Source organism: Anthonomus grandis, chromosome 19, assembly GCF_022605725.1.
Source record: "Anthonomus grandis grandis chromosome 19, icAntGran1.3, whole genome shotgun sequence".
Classification (NCBI taxonomy): Eukaryota; Metazoa; Arthropoda; class Insecta; order Coleoptera; family Curculionidae; genus Anthonomus; species Anthonomus grandis.
In genome coordinates, this window is record NC_065564.1 from 3,003,214 (window position 1) to 3,024,834 (window position 21,621).

The following is a 21,621-nucleotide window of genomic DNA, read 5'->3' on the forward strand; positions in this document are numbered from 1 at the left end:
CCTCTTTTTTTAATTTCCAAGGAAAATGAAACTTTACGTCGGTTTCATCTGATCCCGTTCACATTACGATTCCGACTTGAAGTAATAAAATTGGGAAGCCTTGAACTTGGCCGTTGCGACAAAACCGGAGCCATACAGTCGATTGCCGAGTCCGGAGTTCTCCCAAAAATATTAAAAAAGTTCCGCCACATGCACTCTGGGAAAGTTGCGAACGGTCGAAAGTGTTCTCTTGTTTCAGGGTTTATGGCTCCGAAACCCCGGATATTTTATTAATTTTTTAATGTAGGCGTGCAGAACTGTATTGCCTCAATAGTTACAGCTATCAGCCTTTTCATAGTTTTTGTTTAAAAACTCGTGGCCTTCGCTGTGGGGCTCCTAAATAAAACGAAGACTCTCGCAGCACATTATATTTACATTTTACTTGTAACGAGTACGTAATTTTTACATAATATTGCACATATAAGACCAGGTACACAGACAATAATTGCACTTCTCCCCCAAAAATAAAAATATACAAGCAACAAACGTGTGTTTATACATTAGGAACGAAATGGTCCCATCATGAGCCTCTCGGTGGATCGTCTCAGGGCTCCTGGACCATTGGTGAAGATCCCGCTGGTGCTCTGGATCGGGCTGATCCCTTCGTGATCCAGTACGTCTTCGGTTATCGAACGGTTTCTGGATCTTCGCTGATCCGTCGTCGAGAAGTTCGATCTGTTGGGGCTCAGGGTGATGTGGTGGTGCATGGCTGGAGTGGGGTCCCGCAACTTACGGCTCCTCGGGGTCGATTGCAACGAATCCTCGTAACTACTGAAACATTATCCATCAGGACCTTAATGCTACTCAATAAGAGACATGCATTACTTGCTGCTCTCGTCCCCGGAGCTTCTGCTGCTGCTGTGCCCGCACTGGCAAGAGTGCACCACGGTGGCATCAGCGATTCCACTGTCTTGACCACTCGAATGTAAACTCGTAATAGATTTTTCTATGCCAATAGAATTCCTTGGCTTCTCATGGTACTCTCTGTAACGGTTGGCGTAGTATCTTGGGCAAGTGATGTCATGACCCGACCTCGTGTACTCCATAGGGACCTCCTGGGTCACTCCTTCAGGTGATAGCTGATACCCAAGTGGGTCTCCGTACGGAGGAGGGTAGAGGCCTGCCTTGGAAGAGCCTAGGCCGTACCTCAGAGATGACGTGTAGCGCTTTAGTCTGGAAGCACTGGATTAATTGTGGGTCAGGTGGAAAGGTTCTTGCTTACCTTCTATTTTTTCTTTTTATGCATACCACGCAGATTGAAGTAATCACTGCTCCGATGAGCACAACGCACCCCAAAATGATCGCGCCCACTTCTATGGAGGAGAGGATCAGACGGGGGGTGCGGGTGTAGTTTTTGTCAAAAGAGCCGCTGGAGAGCGCCAGGACTTTGGGGCCCTCGAGGTGTTGTTCTATGAGGGATTTCTTTCTTAGGAGAACCCTAAGAAATTTTTAGTTTGAGAATTTATGTGCAAGGTTATTCTGACTGAATAGGAAAGGAATTTTAAAATAAAACCTTACTTTTCAAGCTGAGACATTTCCAGGATGGTATTCAAAGCCGGATCGACCGCATAAAGGTACATATCAGTCCTAAAACGTAAAAAATACACAAAAAGGCCAAATAAATTTGAAATATTCCTTACGCGCAATTATCCATTAAGTTTCGTTCATTGTGCGGCTCCAACTTACGGATTCTAACGTCGAATCCGGTGGCGTTGTTTAAGGCCCTAAAAAAGAAAAGTGAACTCTTATCTCTGAAGTTTCCACCCCGCCCCCGAACATATTTTCGAGCAAAACTTCATAATCCTTACGTAGTGATATTACTTATGCTGTTTTCCGCCTCGACCGGTTTCATTCCCATAACCATAACGACTTGTTTTTGCTCGTCTAGGACATAAACCTGTAAATTAACGGTTATCTTTACGATTCTTGGTCCGAAAGTGAAATTAACTGACCAATACGTTGGCGATTGAACTGTGCCCGTCATCTGCGCCGCATTTATCAGTCGCTTTCACGTCAAACCCGAACACTTTGCCGGCATCTTTGATAAAGTTCGAGATGGCCCTCACTTGGCCCGATATCGGATCTATGGCGAATCGCCGATTGGCCTCCTCGTTACGGCCGATTATTTGGAACCTTATTTCGCCATTGAGGCCCAGATCGGGATCTGACGCCTAAAACAGTTTGAAAATTTACTTCCCCGATCGCTGTATATGGTGGGTACTTACTTGGAGCCTCAGTACCTCGTAACCGTAGCCTGCGGTGGTTGGGATGGCTGCCACTATAGGGCGTCCGGTGACCATGAATTTCGGAGGGTTGTCGTTTAGGTCCGTAATTCTTACGATCACTTTCACTTCGTTTAATCCTGTAATAAATAAATCAGTTTTTTGAGTGGTAAATGTTACTCTCACTTACCCAGATTCCCTAGACGCTCATTAGTAACGGGATAAACCATCACAGTCATATCCCTGCCGACCTTATACTGATCCAATCGCACGACTAATTCGTACAAAGCTTTCTTTTCCCTATCAGGGCTTTTGGTGATAAATAAGGTACCATTACGGGGGTCAATGCTAAAACACTCTTTAATATCGCTATTTTTAACGGAGACAATACTGAATCGTAATTTATGGGACTTGTATTGCTCGGTGACGTTTAGGGTGAGAATCTTCAGGGGCACCGGCACGTTTTCTTCTACCTCCACCTCGTAATATCGATGGGAGAACACTGGACTCTCTGCTGACAGTAAGTCTTCCGGTACGTCTATCACGTTTACTGAAATAAGTAGCAAATTTTTAGGCTAAAATTCGCTGAAAAAGAGCATCATACTTACTGGAAACCACAGCGGTGGAGCTCAAGCTAGGAGATCCCAAGTCCGATGCCACGATCGTCACGTTATGCGACTTGTCCTTCTCGTAATCCAGTTTCCCAATAGTGGTCAAGATGCCCTCCTTGGAATCGATGGCGAACAGATTGGGATTTCCCTTTCGGAAAGGGATGTCGAACAAGATCAATCCATTTCCGTTTCCGGTAAAGTCCGAGTCATTGGCGAACACCCTCGTGATCGGGGTACCGATGGGGCTGTTTTCCGATGCGGCCGCATAATAAACCGGAATCTTTCGCTGATAGAACCGGTAATTGTTCACATTCGGTTCTGGGTTCGGTGCCAAATCGTCGTATCCATAAAACACCGGCGGGTTATCGTTGACGTCCAGCACGTTTACCTCGACGTTAACGGAGCTGCTTAGCGGTTTATTGTCCTGGGGATTATCCTTGGCCACGACCACGAAAGAGTACTTGTCCCTGGTCTCGCGATCCAGGATTCCGTCCACACTCAGCTGTCCCGTGTAGGTCGATATGGAAAACGGCACTCCAGCAGACTCCTCGGTCTTTATTGAATAGGTTATGTTCGCGTTAGGGCCAAAGTCCGAATCCATAGCTTCAATTTTACCTGGAAATCGTAATTGGTCGCCTGCAGTCATTAAAGGACTTTCACTTACCTAAAACTTTCCTGGCATAAACCGCCTCTTCCGTATCGAAATTATACCAAGACTTCTTAAAAACAGGGGTGTGATCATTAATATCCTTAACGACCACCCGAACTAGGAGATAATCCCTTAGGGAGCCCTTATCGCTGGCGGAAACATTCAGCCTGAACTCGGATTCGGGCGGAAGGGTCCTGGCCACCGAAATTTCGCCAGTGGTCGGATGCACCATGAAATACTGGATCAGGTGGAAGGGCTCGGTGGATTTCTCGTGCGGGATGTACGTTTCCGAGACCATTTCGTATTTTATTTGCGCGTTTTCGCTAATGTCCTTATCCAGGGCAGTTAATTTGATAATGGTGGTGCCCACGCTCAGATCTTCCGGAACGCTGACCATCGGGGACATCTTCTGCTTGGGTCTCTTTGCCCTTAAGTACGTTTGAGTTAGAACATATTTGGTGACGTTGCCGCTATTGTCCCGCTCGAAGTGAACCACCCTGTTTCCCTCTCTGTCATATTCCAGGACCTTTATGCCCTTTTCAGTGTGGATGAGCATCTCCATAAACACTGGGGGATTATCGTTTTCGTCCTCGATGTTGATAATCAGCTTGACCTCACTGTAAAGGCCTCCCTTATCTTTGGCGACCAGTCTTAAGTTGTACACCGGGGTGGTCTCCCTGTCCAGTGGGGTGCTAGCGCTAATAAACTGGATTTTTCCAGTGTTCTTGTCCAATCTAAAGTTCTCGCTTCCGTTACCGAATATCCCTACGGTAAACTGGCCGTTTGCATCGATATCCTTGTCGCTCACGTGTACCGGGAAGTTCAGGTCAACCTCTGTGCCAGATTTGGCATTTTCCTGGATCTTTCCTTCATAGATGCTTCTTTCGAATTGGGGTTTATTATCATTCTCATCGTCCACGTAAATGGTCACTTGGTAGATCCCCGATCCAAGAGCGCTTCCTAAAAAAGTGAACAACCGTAGCAAACAACCAATTTAGAACCATTTACTCCTCACCCTTATTATACTCGGCGATGACGGTGAGCCTGTAAACATCCCGCACCTCCCTATCCAAAGACCGCAGGGTATGTAAGGTTCCATCGGTGGTAATCGCTATGACATCAGTGACGTCCTTTTGATTTGCTATAGAGAACCTCAGACCGCTGGTCATGTTGTTCTTGAATCCCAGCTTACCTATCAACACATTCGGTTGGTTTTCCTTGACGTGGAACTCTATCGGGGCATTGCCAGTTCTGAAATAACGTGGGTGTCATCTGCTTCACATACAGACCTATAAGTTACTTACTTCATGAGAATGGCTTTTTCATCTTTGGGATCTACCACGTGTAGAGTGACGTTGGTGACGAGAGTGACGTCCTTGTCATTGGTGGCCACCCCCTCGAACTCGTAATCTTGACGGCTGAACTTCTTCAGGTCGTCGACGACAGTCAGGACCCCGGAGCTCTCCTCCACAGCAAACGGTACTGGAAAAACACACTGGTACTGCCTTAAAATGTAATTTTTTGCCCAGCTTGTCGCTTACCTCCTTCGTGGTAGCTGTGCAGGAGATCAAAAGCTATGGGTCCTCGTTCCATAGCGTCAGAAACCCGGAGCTGACCCACGCTGGTTCCTATACCCACTGTGGAACCCACCCAGAACTCGTAGGGGGCACCGACGAACTCTGGATAGCCTGTGCTGCCTAGAAAATTATTATTTTTACTTAAAAGTTGATGGTTTATAGGCCCTCTATTATCCAGAGTGGATATGCATAGGGCAAACTGGATGAGGCCTGTGAATCGATAGACTGCAAAGCTCTGTGGTTGAGAAAACGTTGACTAGAGGGCAACACAGAGGGTTTATATTGATTTTTTATAATGTAGGTCAGTAAGGGACTTAAAATTTGGGGTTTTCTAACGAACTGAAGCCAGAGAGGATCCAGCAAAAGGCTTAGAGCTTACCTGGATGGTTTCGGACCTCAACGGTGACCACGGCTAACGAAGTCCGTCTCTCGCTAGGGTTGAATGGTTGATCAGTGGCTTCCACGAATAATAAATGCTTTCCAGGGGGCACATTCTCATCTGCCACCACGAGTTTTCCTGATCTGGGTTCGATTTCGAAGGAATCGCTGCTGTTGGATGTTTTTTGCAACGAGTACAGCACCACACCGTTCCTTCCGAGGTCTGGATCAGTTGCCTGGACTTGTCCAACTAAAAAGAAAACGTGAATGCTCTGGGTGACGGATATGTTATTCATACTTGCCCTTATCTCCCTTCTTCGCTTGTGTAGTGATGGTAAAATCGTATAAGTTTGTTGGGATAAAGGTAGGGTTGTTATCGTTGGCGTCCAGCAGAGTCACCTCCACATCCACAGATGAAAGAGCCTCATTTCCAACTACTGTTGGAACTTTTTCTTTCGCGTAGACCTTCATCTTAATGGATCCACGTTTTTCTCGGTCCAGAACCGTTTGGTCTCTAACCTGGAATTATATGAGAGTGTAAAGGATTGATCCAAGTTGAAAATCACCTGCCTTACTGTCAGCCATCCACTTCTGGCATCCAAAGAAAAGGCTCCACTACCATCCTCCAGCTGATAAGAGAAATCCGCATTATCTCCTTGATCCTGATCTGTGGCCATGATTTGTAAGACACTAAACCCGTTCGGTAAGTTTTCCACAATGCTGATATTGTAGAAGTCCACCTCAAACTCTGGAAGGTTATCATTGAGGTCTATCACCTCCACTTCCACACGAGCCAGGCCAGTTTTCAGAGGGTTATTCACCTGCGCGGCTTGAATCTGTAGAACGAAAGTGTTTCCAGGCAACGACCGCTCCGAGTCCAGATCAATCTCCTTTTCCAGGAACAAGGAGGCGTTCACGTGGTCCAGATAAAACAAATGCCTCTCGTTGCCCGCTATTATGTCATAGCGTATAGCGGTTTCGATGGCGAAGTCCTGGTCGAACGCGTAGATCGGAGGGTGGAACGAGAGCAATTCGTGGATCTTCATACCCTGATAAAGTGAACTTTTTTAGATTAACTGACGATGGTAGTGGTAAGCGCTTACCGTAATGGGGTAGAATTCGTGGATCCTGGTTCGGTAAACCCCCTTGGTGAACTTGGGTGGTAAGTCATCGTTGTCGTTCACTTTGATCGTGACGGTTGAGTTTGTACTCCTTGGAGGGTTACCGCGATCCTAGATTTAAACAAAATTATGTAGAGAATTTAAAATGGACTTGTAACAGGAGGGTTTTTAAAGAATTACCGTGGCGGAAATGGTCAAAATAAACTCCCGATCCCCGGCGTCGAAATCCAGAGTTTTCCTGAGCAAAATGTCCGGCTGGTGGCTGTTATCCAGGGCGAATTTTCCGCGCTCGTTACCTCCGACTATGGCAAACTGCACGTCGGAATTCGGAGTATTTGGCTTATCCCGGTCTATTGCTCGGACCCCTCTATACAATGTTAAACCTGGAAAAGCAGTGTAGGTCTCAGCAGTCAGAAATTATTGAAGTTGTTTGTCATTTATTATTTTTTTAATTAAAAGCTATTTATGCTAGTAAGCTGAAATTTCTAAAAAGATGACCTGAGGTACTGCCTATAGGCCCTGAAAGTTTTGTACTTGTAGGACTTATCAGTATAAAGTTATTTGAGTGCAAACATATTACATAATTTAATTGTACTGGATTGACATTTGTTTATTTTTGATTAAAAACCTATTTAAGCTAGAAGACTGAAATTTTTTGAAGAAATAACATGAAATACTGTCTATAGGTCCTCAAAGTTTCGTACTTATAGGTTTCATCAGTAAAAAGCTATTTAAGTCTAAACATCACTTTAGTCTGACATTGACAATGGCCTCCCGGATTTGCAGACTTATCCCCATTTGATTTATGTAAATATTCGAACATAAAGCCTCCCTAAAAAACTTTAACTGAAGCTTTAACTTTTCATTATCAATTCCGAGAGTTGCACGTCACCCGCTTTTCCATGTTATCTCAGCGATGCGTGCATGATGGAAACTCCATTGTGAGTTTCCGCCTAAAGTTTTCCAGGCATTTCGAACAACGGTATGCATGAAAAATTTCGTGTTATTGTCGCTTAAACAGTTTAAAAGTAACGTTACGTTTATTGAAGATCGATCGTGCAAAACGTTACATTAATACACATAAATCGTATCTCATGGGAGATGAATGGGACCGTTAAATGGTCGTATGGCTTTAGTAACACAGTTTTACAGTTTGATGACTTACCAACGGGGAAAAGTTCATCAACTTCAACGTAGTAGGGTTCACCTATGAACTCCGGGGCGTGATCGTTGATGTCCTCGATGTAAACTGTGACGGAGAGAGACGAGGTAATCTGCAACAACCATTAAATTCTCATATCATCTAGAATTGAAAAATGACATTCGAGAACGTGTTTAACTTACGGTGTCCTCCCCATCGTTAAAATCGCAACTCAGCTTGAACTTCAGGACGTTCCTGGGACTGGTGGAGTCCACCAAGTCTTCCAACGATTTCGCCAGCAGCAAGGACACGGTGGTCCTATTAAGGTCCCTGTAAGTGAAGTAGCTCACGTCCTCATTCTGAAATAAAAATCCAAGATTTCACCTTTTAATAACGAGGTTTCTATCAAGGAAAATCCTTATTCGATCGGAATTTTTCACTGACCTTGTCCACCGGCAACAAATTTAAATTGTTCCTCGGGTGCACTTCTACCCGCAGCACCTCCTCGCCCACCCTCAGGTTCTCGGGCACCCTGATGAACCTCAGGTACTCTCCTGGAGGGTAGAACTGGCAACCTGGAATAAATTTGTCTTTTCTTGCAATGCATATTTGTAACCAAACGGATAATAAATCGTAGATATAAAGCGAAAGTTTGCACAAATTGTTGCCGGACATGCATTGCGCCGCTGGCTGACCGATCTACTATTAAAGTGGAACGTTAAAATGTTGCTGTTGTTGCAGTTGTTGGGCAAAACGCAGTTTGAATGCAATTGTTGTTATTCGGATTTGTAGATTGTGTGCTAATTGTTTTATTAATAATTTGCCTCGCAATAGTTTTATATAATAATAATAATAATACTCAAAGTTCACTTTTCTGCAGTAAAGAGTTCATTAATACGTGTGAAGATTACGCCAGAGCGTCCATCACCGTACTTCCAACGGTATTATAAGAAAAACGACTACAAGTGAAAAGACTAATTAAACTTTCCCATTACACGTGGACAAGTTTATTATTCGTTGTTGATTATGACGACGTAATTACGAGACAGGTTGTAGTTTGTAGACTAATAAAAGTGGTCGGGCTTGGGCATCATATGTCGTATTATAAATAGCATTAAACTCGATTGCGCTAAACCACTAACCACAATAGCAACAAAAAATCGTTTCTCGGTTAACATTGTTTTAATTATAGCATTTGGTTATGCACGAACGCACTTATTAAACATTTAAATGAACTTACCATAAACGGTTGCTGGTGCCAGGGGTACCCAGAGGAGTATTATCCAGAGCATTTTACGTGGTCATTCCTGTAAAAAAAAATTAATGAGTTTAAGACGACCCTAAGGTTTCCATCTTAAAAGTAATTTTTGTCATTCTTTTTTTTAAGTGTTGGTTCATTGGGAGTATTTTAAGTAGGCTTGTTTATTGTTTTAATAGTTTCTTTAGAATGTTCTCTGGAATTTATTGAAATAATGAAGGAAATCCATGCAATAGAGTCTATTTTATTCAAACTTTACGGATCCCATTAACGTGTTTTATAACTTCACTTCTACTGCTTATAGTTTCATGATTTTTAATTTTAAAATATTTTTTTTAACTATTATTTAGCTTGCAGTAAAAAATCATCAAAATCCACGCATCAGAAGTATTTTGCTTCAATTTTTGGAAAGTTACTCTGGTGTTTGCAAAGGAAAATGAGTCAGTTTTTGATTACTTGGGTCATAACTTTATCTGTATTAATTAAATCTATTTCATGTTTTTTTTTAAGTTTTTCTGAACCGTTCTTCAACTTTTGTTGAAAGAATCAACAAAATCCATGGAATAGAAACTTTTTTATGCAAGTTTTTGTAATTCATGTCTAGTTTTTACTGTAAGGACCAGTACTTTTGGGTAATTTGGTTAATAACTTTAGTTTTGGTGTGCAGATCCTAATAATTTTTATTTTAGAAGTTTTTTTGGAGTACTTTTCAGCTGTTATTGAAAAAATCAAGAAAATTCATTAAACAGAAAGTTTTTTATGCTAGTTTTTGTAAGTCAGGTCTAGTGTTTATTTTAAAAACCAGTACTCTTGGGTAACTTGGTCCATAACTTCACTTCTACTTATCATATTCTTATAATTTTTATTTTAAATTATTTTTTAAATAGTTTTCATCGTTAAGTGAAAAAATCATTAAAATCGGTATACTAGAAAAAAAATTATTTAATTTTTTGGAAGTTGGATCTAGTGTACTTGAAGAACCAGTATTTCCAGATAACTTCGCTCATATCTTTATACCTATTGCTCATATTTGCATGATTTTTTTATTAAAAGCTTTTCTTTACTATTTTTCAATAAAAAATCATTAAAATCCTTGAACTAGAATTTTTTTTATTTAATTTTTTGAAAATTAGGTCCAGTGTCTGATCAAAATCCTTGGACCAAAAGATTTTTTATTCCATTTTTTTAAAATTGGATCTAGTGTCTACTCGGAGAATTAACCATTACTTCCGGATAACTTGGTCCATAACTTTACTTCTACTGCACATATTTGCATGATTTTTCTTTTATAAGCTTTTGTACACTCGTGTCCACTAAAGAATCCTTTTATAGCTACTTAGAAAACGAGTTTTCCGCTCCGTAGGGAAGTTTCGTGTCATCCTTTCGCGAAAGTAATGAACAATTTAGAGAGAAACCGGGGGCGAAGGGCAGGCCGGTTCTTTATACTCTTTATGTCCCTTTTAAGAATTCCCCGTCAGGCCCCAGGTGATCAATTAAGGAAGCTTTGTAAGGGAAAACTTTGAGAGCGAGTTTTCCGGTTTGTTGGTCAGTAGGGGCGGCTGAAAATGGGGTGCACACGCGCAGGGATGTACTCGTAAAATTTTGATACAAAAAAGTGGAACTTTCCCTTTTTCGTATCATCTATGGCAAGAAAAAAAAAAGTAGGGAAATGAAAGTGCTTTGATAATGTACTTCTGCTTCGATGCGTAACTGTACCGTTATGAAAATCTAACGTGCTAACGGATGCAAATTAATTTTAAAACGTAAAACATGCGATTTCTTTATACCAGAAATATGATTAGACAATCACCCCAAAAAGGCCGGCCATCAGAGGTTACGTAAGTACGAGCATTGTCTTCACTGGTAAGGTGCTAATGGCACCTTAAGGCTTACTATAGCGAAAGTAAAATGGTTCACATTTAAAACACTAAAAAAAATACCTTTCAATTCGTTATACAATTATGCACCATAGTGCAACTATGTATGATAATTACACACAAATATGGTAATAAATTTAGTCAATTATTGAATAAATGGGGCAATGATTTGTTATATTCTTTGACCGGTATGTTGCGCAACAAAAATATTAAGAATAAACACACGGTGAAAGGCTTATAGAGAATAATTAAGAGACCATTTTGATTTGGATCCCAATAGTCACGCAACATTTGTAATGTTTTGAAACGAAGGTCCCTTCCCTAGTGGCATCTAAATATTAGATAAATAAGCAAACAATAAAAACTAAAAAGATTAATTAAATATTTAAAAGATATTTAACAAACATTACTTTCGTATATTCTGGAATTATATTGAATGTAATAATACAGGGAAAATTACTACGACTGTTAAACAGAAATTATATTTGCAACTAGATCACCTGAAATTTAATAATTTTAATATACTTTATAAAATGTGATGGTCTACACAATCGAATGCTTTGGCCAAGTCACGAAATACAGCTGCAGACATCATTTTATTACTAAGGTTCCATAAATATCGTGCAAAGAGTTTTATACAGCGTCAGTAGTATTTCTACCTGACCCAAACCCCAATTTAATTATAAAACGATTTTAATTTAAATGATAGTAATTAATTAATTAATTATTCCAGGCAGTTGAAGGTATTTTTAACTAAAGAATGACTTCATTAACTGCCTGGATTTAGTAACAAATTTCTGTCTTTTCTAGGCATACAAGAAAGCTTGAAGAGATTCGTTTCTGATATTTAGAAGAGAAAAGTGATTCCTGGAAAAAGTACATTATTTACATCATTTCCAGGTAGTTGAGGTTCAGTAAAGCCTGAAAAACTAATGGATATTTGAGAGAAATGACTGCATCAACTGCCTGGAATTAGTAAGATATTTCTGTTTCTTCCAGACACACAAGGAGGCTTAAAAGAGATTCATGTTCTGTGAATTTCAGGAGAGAAAAGTGATTCCTGGAAACAGTACATAATTTATATCATTTCCTCATCATATTGAGGTGGTATCCCAAGTTCAGGAAAGCCTGAAAAGCTAATGGAAATTTCAGAAAAATGACTGCATCAACTGCCTGGAGTTAGTAACTGAGTAGTACACACCTGGAGTAGTACACAGGGAATAAGGAGACTGCAAACAAACTGCGTGGATTTTATTTATCAAGCATTCTAGATTTTTTTAAAATTATTTTTGGTTTTGGTTCGTTGAGGGTACTTTGAGGAGTGGGAAACTTACTTATAACTTTACTTCTAAGCTTAGATTGGCTTGTTTATTATTTTAATAGTTTCTTTGGGATGTTCTCTGGAATTTATTGAAAGAATGAAGGAAATCGATGAAATAGAAACTTTTTTATGCAAGTTTTTGTAAATCATGTCTAGTTTTTCCTTCAGGAACCAGTACTCTTGGGTAAATTGATTCATAACTTTACTTCTACTGTCCATATTTTTATGATTTTTATTTTAAATGATTCTTTTGACAGTTTTTCAGCTTTTAATGAAAGAATAATTAAAATTCTTAAGCTAGAAAAAAATGTATTCAATTTTTTGGAAGTTGGGTCTAGTGTACTTGAAGAATTAACCAGTATTCTCAGCGAACTTTGCCCATAACTTTACATGACTCAAAAAATTGAACATACATATTGAAAAAGTAACACTTCTTTTCAATATTCATAGAATATTTGCCCAGTCTCTCAAATATTAAGAAAATAATATACAAATAATGCTACTAGAGTTTAGTCTCTCTTGTACGAGGTCTTGTATTAATTACGCTACCCAATTTCTTATTTCTTTCTTTTATCTGACGGAGATCTGGTTGCGAAATTTCTGGGTTAAAAAACAATAGACTTTTAATTTCAAGTTTAAATCGCGCGAAAATTTATTCTTTGACCCAAGAATTAAACGCGTTTCCGTGTGAAGATTTATGGCTAATGGAGTCTTTTTTAATTGGTCCTTGTACGGTTGGGAAATAAGCAATCAAAATAATTTACAGCACCTGCATCAAACATATTCATACGACAACATTTTCCTGCTATATCTAGTTGATTTTTCTTCTTACATAAGGCAAACCAGTTCGCGATAATATACAAGAACCGCAATTAAACCTGTCGAATCCGATTCAAATGGCAATAGAACGCATATAAAATTCAAATTACCGATATTGAGCGTGTAAAGCGGCTTTGGGTGGCCGGAAAAATCGCCACAAGACACAATTTACTTGACTTACATGTAATTTTAGTAATTGTTGCCTTGTCGAGATCGTTTATTGGATAACGAAGGCCGACACTATTTTTTCTGGACAACTTAATTGCAGAAATCTATTTGGTGTACAAGGTGGCTCAATAAATTTATTAATATATCCTATTTCTTTTTCTGTAAGAGCATAGTGCCTCATTATTTATTCAAAAGTACTATAAATATAGGGAGAGCCTTTCATTCGTGTCAAGAAAAATCAAGTACCTTTGGGTAAATTACCTTATAACTTTCCTTCTGATGGTCACATGGGCATGATTTTTTTTTTTAAAGTTTCTTTGTAATATTTTTTAGCTTCTATTAAAAGAATTTAAAAAATCCATTCACTAGAAAATTTTTAATTTAACGTTTTGCAAGTCATGTCTAGTGTGTCATGTCAAGTAACCTAGAACGACTATTTTATTAAAAATTTAGGTTCTTTATTCTTTTTGGCCAGTTTTCTCTCCTTCTTCGACTGCCCGAAAGAAGAAATTTAAGTTTTTTTCCAGCTTTCCCACTGCCTGGAATAAAACACTAATTTTTTACTCTTAAACCTTCTCTAGCACGTCTAATAAAGTGATAAGAGAGGTCGGTTTTACCAAAATTAAATCGACACGTCCTGTATCATCTCAAATACAATAGCGTCGTAAGATTCGGCACAATTCTTAAAGGTTCATTAATATGGTAATTTAATTAATAAACCCCTAGTCCATGCAATAGAAATTCATAGGCAAAAACCCCTGTCGTTCTCTTTTTAAGTTGTAAGTTAATCCGACTAAAATGGATGACAAACTCTTCTTAGTGGCTTTTGGATTCAGTTGATAACTTAGCCGCATAGTTGTCAAAACTTATCCAGAATTAACAACTTTTTTCTAGATATATTGGGGTCTATTGTTTAATGAGGTTGTTGTTGAAATAATGAATAATCGCTCCGATAGCTGTTTCTTGTATGCATTAAGCAAAAGGTACAATTTTCATAAAAAAATGCATTAGAAAATGTACAGGAATCAACTAATGTGTGGCCAAAGGCTAACAAGTGCGATCGCGAAAAAATTTCTTAAAGAATTTTGTACCTAAAATAGCCCCCCGATAAATAAACGACAACAGTTAATCATTTAAACAATTTACCTCGCTCCGAAGCAACAAAACATCAACAAGGAAAAAAAGTCTCGTTTTCACCTGCGTACACTTTCACACACCGCACCGAAAACGTCCGCTTTATCTCAGAAAAAATGTTAATTTCTTAAACGAGAGACACAATAAATGATTAAATTAAATTAATTGAGAATTTTAAGCGGATTTACCGAAAGGGTTCTGACGTACCCGGTAGATGCAGAAGTACCGTTAAAACGAGCACCGTACGTCGTGGTACGTTCTTCGACAAGAAGTAAACGAAAGATTTTAGCGGATCGGCGGTACCTGCTGGCGAGAGCAAAAGGAAGGAAGAGAGTGAATACGACGACAATGGGCCGTTAAGCCATTAAGAAACTGTTGAACCCTGGTTACATGGGGTTGATGGCTGCCTCACAGTGAATTTCAGTGCAAAAATGACGCCTTTCTGAGTGAACCCTCTGTATATAACCAAAAAAGTCACGTATATTGCAGTCCGATCAATTAACAAATCAAATTAAGTGAATTACAAGCAGTCCATCAATGTTTCCAGTGCATTGTACTTAAAAAACTAATTTTCCTAAATTATCGAGGTGGATCACGTTTATCGTGTCAAGTAATTTTTAATTTAAAACTTTGGCCAGTGACGCAAGGACCCCGAAAGTGCTAACATGTCCACGTAAGTACCAAACTACAAAAAAAAAACCATAAGTAAAAATATTCAATTTTCAGTTTAACCGTTGTTATATTATTCGTTTTCTTGGCCTTCTTGGCAGTCCAAGGGGTCTGTCTGCTATGGAGGTACCGAAAGTGGTACTTTGCCGCCCAAAAATTCCATGGGCCCCTGGCGGTACCTCTGATAGGAAACGCTTATGCCCTCTTAATAAGTAACGACAGTAAGTGGGTCATTGTGAAGTGGTTCGTACAGTATTAGGACGTTTTCTTGCAGAAATCTTGACGAGAGTTCACGAGATTTGCCTGAAATACATCAACGAGCCCCTGAGGTTCTGGATGGGGCCGGTACTATTGATCGGTCTACCCAATCCGGAGCACGCAGAAGTAAGAAATTCTTATCAAAAAATTATTTAGGACAGTCAGAATTTTTTTTTGCAGAAAATTTTGTCATCCTCCAAGTTTGTATTAAAGTACGAGCCTGTCTACAGGTTCCCCAAAGTGTTTTTGGGTGAAGGGTTGATTACCGGATCAGGTACCCACTGATTTGCTTTATTTGTACAATACTGCAATCCTAGAAATCCCCTAATTAGGTCCCGATAATAAGAAGCACAGAAGAATCATCCAGCCAATGGTAGACCTCGGATTTGCCAAAGAGTGCACCAACGTAATGCAAAAACACATCGCCACCTGCATGCAGAAACTCCTGGCCCACGTGGATCAAGGGAAATTCGATATTTTTCACGTGATCCATCCCTGTATGGCGGATGTTATCAAAGGTGCACTTAAAAACACGCAAAATAGTACAATTTGTTGGTAATTTAGTATATTTCAGAGACAATCTTGGGCACGAAAGAGAACACTCAGGAAACTGGTTCGACCGAGTTCGATAGGGCCATGTTAGAGTACGTAAATTCCAATAGACCTCATTAGGTCACATAAATATTTTTTTTAAACATTTTTTAGCGGATATGATTTCGCTTTTACCAGAATGGTGAAAGTCATTTATTACTCAGACTTTATATTTAACTTAACCCCTTTGAAAAAGAGACAAGACTATCTTAGAAATGTTATCAGGACAAGGGGAGAAGAGGTAAACACTTTATCAAACCTGCCTTTCTACGTATCTCTCTTGTTAGTTCGTAGAAAATGCCATAAAGAGACAGAAAGAGAAGCTGCCCTCGACAGACTTTCCTTCAATAAGCGACAAACTAGCAGAGTACCTGGATGATCACCCTGGGGTGTTTTCCAAAGAAAGATTCACTGATCACCTACTTACTTTATACACAGCAGTAAGTAACGCTCTCTTGCACCTGAATCGATACAAATTAAAGCATATTTTAGTCAGAAGACACCCTAGCAGTCATATGCAGCTTTGTCGCATTGGTGCTGGGCATGTACCCAGAATGTCAGGTGAATCATCTTATAGTTTCATTAGTTTATCTCAATCAGGCTCACTTTAGTTTGAGAATTCGCCATAAACTATTGAAATTTATCTTTAGATTAACAGGGGACAAGTATTCTCAAACAAAAATCCCTTTGCAAAAAAGTTTTTGTAACTTTGTGAGGTAAAGCAACGAAACAAATGTTAATTTTTATAGAAATATTATGGCTTAATATTTAGCTGTTAAATAAACAAATTATTTAAAGCAAAAGGCTGCCAATGAAGTCAGAGAGATATTCGGAGATACACCCAGACCGGTGACAACTGACGACATCCCCAAGTTGAAATATATCACCATGTGCATCAAGGAGGTGCTAAGATTATTCCCGATAGCTCCTCTAATAGTTCGAAAGTGCAGCGGGGATTTTCAGCTAGATCGTAAGGCTTTTTAGCTTGTCTTTAAGCATGTGTGCATTTGTAACTGTTACTTCAGAAAAATGGTTGATTCCCAAAGGGTGCGGCATAGTAATACCAATTTTCACCCTGCAACGCGACCCCCGGGTCTGGGAGAAACCGAACGACTTCTATCCGGAGCATTTTTTGCCTGAGGCGGAGGAAAAACGACACGTCTACAGTTACATACCCTTCAGTGCCGGCCCTAGGGGTTGCATAGGTGAGTCTCCCTTAAAAAAGGAGGTTATGCCTTAAGGAAAATCTCTTTTTAGGGAAAATATTGGCCCATACGGGCATCAAAGTGTTTACGTGCAACCTGCTGCAGAGGTTCCACGTAGAAGCGGAGGGGGACGTCCCGACTTTGAAAATCAGGATGGATATTTCCACACGTCCGATCCATGGACACGTTTTGAGGTTGAAGAAACGCGTTTGGACGTAAATTGTTTTTAAATTATATTTTATTTATATAAAGGAGCATGGAGATGAACCAGAGGGTTTCTTTTTATTGTTCCCTTATCAGAGCAAGAATCTAATAAGCACAAGTGCATTAGTTCAGCTAATCTCCTTGCACCTGGTTTCTCCAGAGGGATTTTGGATGAGTTAAGTATTTATGCCTCATCATTAGGCTGAATAAACTGGCTGCAAAGTCTTGAATTTTTAATTTAACAATTCGCGGTTAGTCTGAATGGAGTTTCCAAGCTTTGCGATGCATTAGCCGGGAGTAAATTAGGTTTAAACTTAAAAGCGCCCCAAGATGACTTATCGATCGATGTCGAAGCGTGAACTTGTAAATTCACTTAGGCTGCTTGAGCTGCAAACATCAAAGAGTTCCTAAAATCCTTGGCGACTTGGAGCATGAGTTTTCAAACAAAAACTTGACAACATTCAGTTTACTAGAGACGTGAGTACTCAAATCAAAAGGGGATGATAAAGGCTGACGGGAAGAAAAATCAGGATGCAAAAAGCGAACATTTGCGCCCATTCTCGTATAATAAATAGGAAAATGCCGCGTTCGGTGTGCGACCAGAGGGAGCGAGGAGTGAGTTCATCTCGCTCCGGATCTTTACCGAGTTCGGGAGCACGGGAACACGTTCGGTTCAGTCCCGGTTTCGACGCCGTCTCGCCATCACGACGATGACGACGACCGAGTTCCCTCCCGTGATCGATCTAAACGTTGGCGGAGTTATTTACACGACGACACTCAAAACTTTGACCAGTCACCCGAATTCGAAGCTTTATCGCATTTTTACCGGGTCGGAAACGGTCGACCTCGATTCGAAAGGACGGTTCTTCTTGGACGTCGATGGGGTTCTCTTTAGGTGAGTCAAAAACCCAGTAACCTACAATAATTTGAATCATAACATAGTATTTAGAAGGTCTCTGGATGCCGTGTTAACCTTTGTACTTGTAGAAAGTTTCAGGGAACCCCTGAGGCATCTTTAGGTTCAGTTCTCATTACCTAAGACCACTGAATCAGTTACTTAATTTTGCAACTAACACTCTTTTCTGAAACAAACTTGGAGTGACGAAGAAAGAGTGACTCAAGATTCATATCTCTAGATTGGTGTGTACATAAAAATCCCACTCGGTATAACCAGAAACATAAATTCTTAAACTAAAGCTAAAATAATTAATGGCACGCACTGTTTATATCCAAATAAATTTCAAAATCTCCCGACGTTATCCAATCAGTGAGCGGTCAAGTCTATCAGTGACCGGTTTAACTGGTCGGTAAACTGGAATCCAATAAATCTAAAGCTAAATCCAGAGCACATTTCAAAAGAAATCCATTTAACTCGAGGAGGCGGAGCCCACTTATCTGGATACTTTCAAATTAATTTCGGATTGAATCTGTTCCAGGGGGGAGGATAAGGATCCCCGAGAAAATTTGACCGGTTAAGAAAAATCAATTTAATGAAGGAACTTGTTAATCGACCATCATCTACACGTAAATTATATCTGGAGCGCTCGTTCCAGTGGCAAAACGTTATCTTCAAGCCGTCTGGATTTAATTATTCGCCTTTTTGTTCCGCGACTTTTTTTTTGTTTTCGTTTTCTGGAAAATGCGGCATTGTGTACACTTCGGCGACAATTAATTGTGCCCGCGGGCAGTTTTTGCCGTCTATTTAAAATAAAAAAATATTTGGAAGGCTTCTTGGGCGTCTCATCGATCCAGAGCATGCCAGAAGTTGATTAAAACAGCTGGAGAGCATACAGAGAATTTTTGTTTGTTTCTTTAGGAGATCTAGCGTCTTTGGTATATAAAAATAACGTAATTTTAAGATAGAAAGAATCAAGGTTTCTAGCAAAATATTACTTTATTTATTAGCCACATCATTACTAAATATTTTCACAGTATTTCCATCCATTTATCTCAAAAAGACTCTAAGCTATGATTTTTTTCTCAAAGGCATTTCTTGTTTGAATGCTCGTATCCCCAGTTAGTCTGAATATAAATTTTTTAAATTATGGTTTCAGTAAAAGTTTAATAACTCTAAGCTAAACTGAGGTAAATTGATAAAATTAACACTAATTTCAAGAAAAATAATGTGGCAAATACTGTGCAAGAAATTTGGATTTTTATTTAATCAGGAAACAATAAATCTCTACTCTAAAGCAAAAATGGATATGAATTCTCAAGCCAACACAGAGACAGCTCTCCAAGAGAACCCTCTGTAGCGCCCCTTAAAAATCGTTCCTTTCCAGATATTTCGAGATTTCCAGAGCACACATAAGAAACCACAAATTAATTGCAGGCTCAGGGTCTGTTTGGCGAGCAAACAGACACCATAAGTCCCAAATTTGAAGAGTAAACACGCGCCGCGCGGCATCGATCCAATCCTGGAAACCGACGCAACGATATAATTATAAATATGTCCCTTTACAAAAAAACGATGAAGTAAATGAAGTTAATAAATTATTCTGGAAAAAAATGCCCAATTTAGGAGAAAACAAGGTTGGGTTGCGGCACGCAACTTTATAATTGAGTGGGATTAATTCGACTTTTAGAGTCAATAATTGGCTATTTCAGGCACCTCAATACCTCTGCTTCCCATAACATTTTCTAGTCTTAACTCCATTTCCTCGCCCACTCTAATTTAGTAACCATTGTTAGCCAGACGTCATATATCTTTCCAGAATTACCCTCTCTGCTGTCCCATTAATATTTCCCCGTACACCGATTCACGTGACACCGCTAAATAAATAATCCGTCCAGATTAGCATGTGTCGCATTTAAACCCTGGAAATGGCGTTATTGTACGCGTTGCTGTAAAACAACCACTTCTTATAAATCATATAGAAGCACGGTGGAGCGTAAGAGCCGCATATACACGCCCTTACCCTCTAATATGTTGTTTTCTTCTTCACCTTGGGAAACAGGATGTTATATTTCAAATACGAACGAAAAGGTGAAGTAAGGCAAACGACCGGATCTAAATTTATCAGGCTGGTTAGTATGCTGGTGATGTTCCAAGGAAATTACAGTGAGGAGGTTACATGGGATATCTGGAATAACCACTTAACTCTCGCCAGTTGGATGAACCACATCTCGATTTATTAATTTCGTTTTCAGATACGTCCTGGACTTTATGCGTGACGGCCACATAATCCTGCCGAACTGTTTTCGAGAAAAGGAAAGACTGAAAAGCGAGGCGGAAAAGTTGCTCCTCCCTAGACTGGTAGAGGCGATCGCGAGCGAAAATCGCATCAAACCACCCGGTAAAAATCCCCCGTGTTCCTGTTTTTTGGACAAAGAAACCGGATTTGATTCGTGTGTTTTCCAGGCGTGATCACCGTGGGATACCGGGGCAGTTTTCAGTTCGGCAAGGACGGTCTGGCGGACGTGAAGTTCCGCAAACTATCCAGGATTTTGGTGAGCGGACGGGTGGCCCTCTGTCGGGAGGTGTTCGGCGAGACGTTGAACGAGAGCAGGGATCCAGACCACGGACAATCCGAGCGCTACACTTCCAGGTTCTTCCTGAAGCACTCCTTTTTGGAGCAGGCCTTCGATATGCTTGTCGAACAGGGATTCAAAATGGTAAAACTCCCCTAAGGGTGTCTTAAGATTACCGAATGTTTGGTTTTTAGGTGGGCAGCTGTGGATCTGGTACTGCCGGTGGTGGTACCAATGATCTGAAACCGGGAGTGGACGCGGAGGAGAACAGATGGAACCACTACAATGAATTTGTCTTCGTTAGAGAATAAGTCTTTTTAACGCTCTACTTTCTTAAACGAATTTAACTCTTTTGTAGGTTATGTTGATTTAAATGGAAAACAGTATTAATAGTATATAGACACTCCAACGAAACAAAGATATCATACCTATAAAATATCATTCTTCTTAGATTATATCCATGATGTATATTCCTGACACAATAATAAATTATATTACCTAAACTGAACTTTTGATGGCCTGTGAAACTTTGATTTTTGATGGATTTTAATTATGTTTGGTACGATTCAAGTCAATTTTATGTCATTTATTATGATACTAACAGAACCTTTTTTCCTTATCTAGAACCAGAGATATCAGCAAAAACGTCTCCGTGCTACCCCGAGCCTCGACCTGAATAAGATGGTTCATGTCAGTGTGAATAACGTGATTTTCATATGGCGGAAATTAATGTTTTTGCCAAGATTTTTTTAAAATTTAATTTCTGTTGATTAGGTACATCTTTACTATACATGCCAACAGTCTTTTTATAATTTTAGCTCCTACAGACTTTGAGTTATGACTGTTTAACTACAGCGTAATTTTTGTTTGAAAACTCTCGTCCTTGATCGATTTGAATAATAAAATCT

At 39.8% G+C, this 21,621-nt stretch overlaps 3 protein-coding genes across 5 annotated transcripts; 2 read left to right on the forward strand and 1 right to left on the reverse strand.

Annotated features, from left to right (window-relative positions):
• Positions 1-392: 392 nt before the first annotated feature.
• Positions 393-14,512, reverse strand: LOC126747592 (cadherin-89D). Of its 3 annotated transcripts, XM_050456325.1 has the most exons (24): positions 14,328-14,512; positions 8,979-9,045; positions 8,183-8,313; positions 7,942-8,097; positions 7,763-7,871; positions 6,778-6,980; positions 6,580-6,708; positions 6,052-6,525; positions 5,779-5,995; positions 5,478-5,726; positions 5,063-5,218; positions 4,826-5,003; positions 4,537-4,772; positions 3,537-4,481; positions 2,870-3,487; positions 2,452-2,811; positions 2,265-2,401; positions 1,992-2,210; positions 1,848-1,936; positions 1,680-1,763; positions 1,558-1,626; positions 1,262-1,477; positions 865-1,212; positions 393-810 (listed from the first exon to the last, which is right to left on the reverse strand). In XM_050456325.1, exons 2-24 carry the CDS (start codon positions 9,028-9,030, stop codon positions 540-542), a joined length of 5,646 nt encoding a protein of 1,881 aa, XP_050312282.1. In that variant the 5' UTR covers positions 9,031-9,045; positions 14,328-14,512; the 3' UTR covers positions 393-539. The 3 variants fall into 3 exon arrangements, with proteins under 3 accessions (XP_050312282.1, XP_050312281.1, XP_050312280.1); XM_050456324.1 differs by lacking the exons at positions 8,979-9,045; positions 14,328-14,512 and having other exon boundaries at positions 393-807; positions 8,183-8,451; XM_050456323.1 differs by lacking the exons at positions 8,979-9,045; positions 14,328-14,512 and having other exon boundaries at positions 8,183-8,451.
• Positions 14,513-14,720: 208 nt separating this feature from the next.
• Positions 14,721-17,305, forward strand: LOC126747596 (cytochrome P450 4V2-like). Its single transcript, XM_050456329.1, has 12 exons — positions 14,721-14,988; positions 15,042-15,205; positions 15,259-15,368; positions 15,423-15,516; positions 15,575-15,760; positions 15,817-15,886; positions 15,948-16,074; positions 16,121-16,273; positions 16,326-16,394; positions 16,632-16,803; positions 16,859-17,038; positions 17,091-17,305. The coding sequence occupies exons 1-12, from the start codon at positions 14,981-14,983 to the stop codon at positions 17,255-17,257; spliced, it is 1,500 nt and encodes a 499-aa protein (XP_050312286.1). The 5' UTR covers positions 14,721-14,980; the 3' UTR covers positions 17,258-17,305.
• A 204-nt stretch (positions 17,306-17,509) lies between these two features.
• On the forward strand, positions 17,510-21,216 carry LOC126747605 (BTB/POZ domain-containing protein KCTD12). The gene is made up of 4 exons (XM_050456341.1): positions 17,510-18,137; positions 20,393-20,538; positions 20,604-20,857; positions 20,908-21,216. The coding sequence occupies exons 1-4, from the start codon at positions 17,953-17,955 to the stop codon at positions 21,022-21,024; spliced, it is 702 nt and encodes a 233-aa protein (XP_050312298.1). The 5' UTR covers positions 17,510-17,952; the 3' UTR covers positions 21,025-21,216.
• The last annotated feature ends 405 nt before the right edge of the window (positions 21,217-21,621 follow it).

What these genes read in the sequence shown, in the direction of transcription:
- LOC126747596 (XM_050456329.1), top strand. An exon ending in AGGGTTGATTACCGGATCAG is followed by an intron (nt 15,517 to 15,574) that starts GTACCCACTGAT and finishes TCCCCTAATTAG; the next exon opens with GTCCCGATAATAAGAAGCAC. An exon ending in TATGGCGGATGTTATCAAAG is followed by an intron (nt 15,761 to 15,816) that starts GTGCACTTAAAA and finishes AGTATATTTCAG; the next exon opens with AGACAATCTTGGGCACGAAA.
- LOC126747605 (XM_050456341.1), top strand. Translation starts at nt 17,953, where the DNA reads ATGACGACGACCGAGTTCCCTCCCGTGATCGATCTAAACGTTGGCGGA. An exon ending in GTCGATGGGGTTCTCTTTAG is followed by an intron (nt 18,138 to 20,392) that starts GTGAGTCAAAAA and finishes TTTCGTTTTCAG; the next exon opens with ATACGTCCTGGACTTTATGC. An exon ending in TCGAACAGGGATTCAAAATG is followed by an intron (nt 20,858 to 20,907) that starts GTAAAACTCCCC and finishes TTTGGTTTTTAG; the next exon opens with GTGGGCAGCTGTGGATCTGG.
- LOC126747592 (XM_050456323.1), bottom strand. Translation starts at nt 8,413, where the DNA reads ATGTCCGGCAACAATTTGTGCAAACTTTCGCTTTATATCTACGATTTA. An exon ending in TTAACGATGGGGAGGACACC is followed by an intron (nt 7,872 to 7,941) that starts GTAAGTTAAACA and finishes TGGTTGTTGCAG; the next exon opens with ATTACCTCGTCTCTCTCCGT. An exon ending in TGAGGTCCGAAACCATCCAG is followed by an intron (nt 5,219 to 5,477) that starts GTAAGCTCTAAG and finishes ATAATTTTCTAG; the next exon opens with GCAGCACAGGCTATCCAGAG.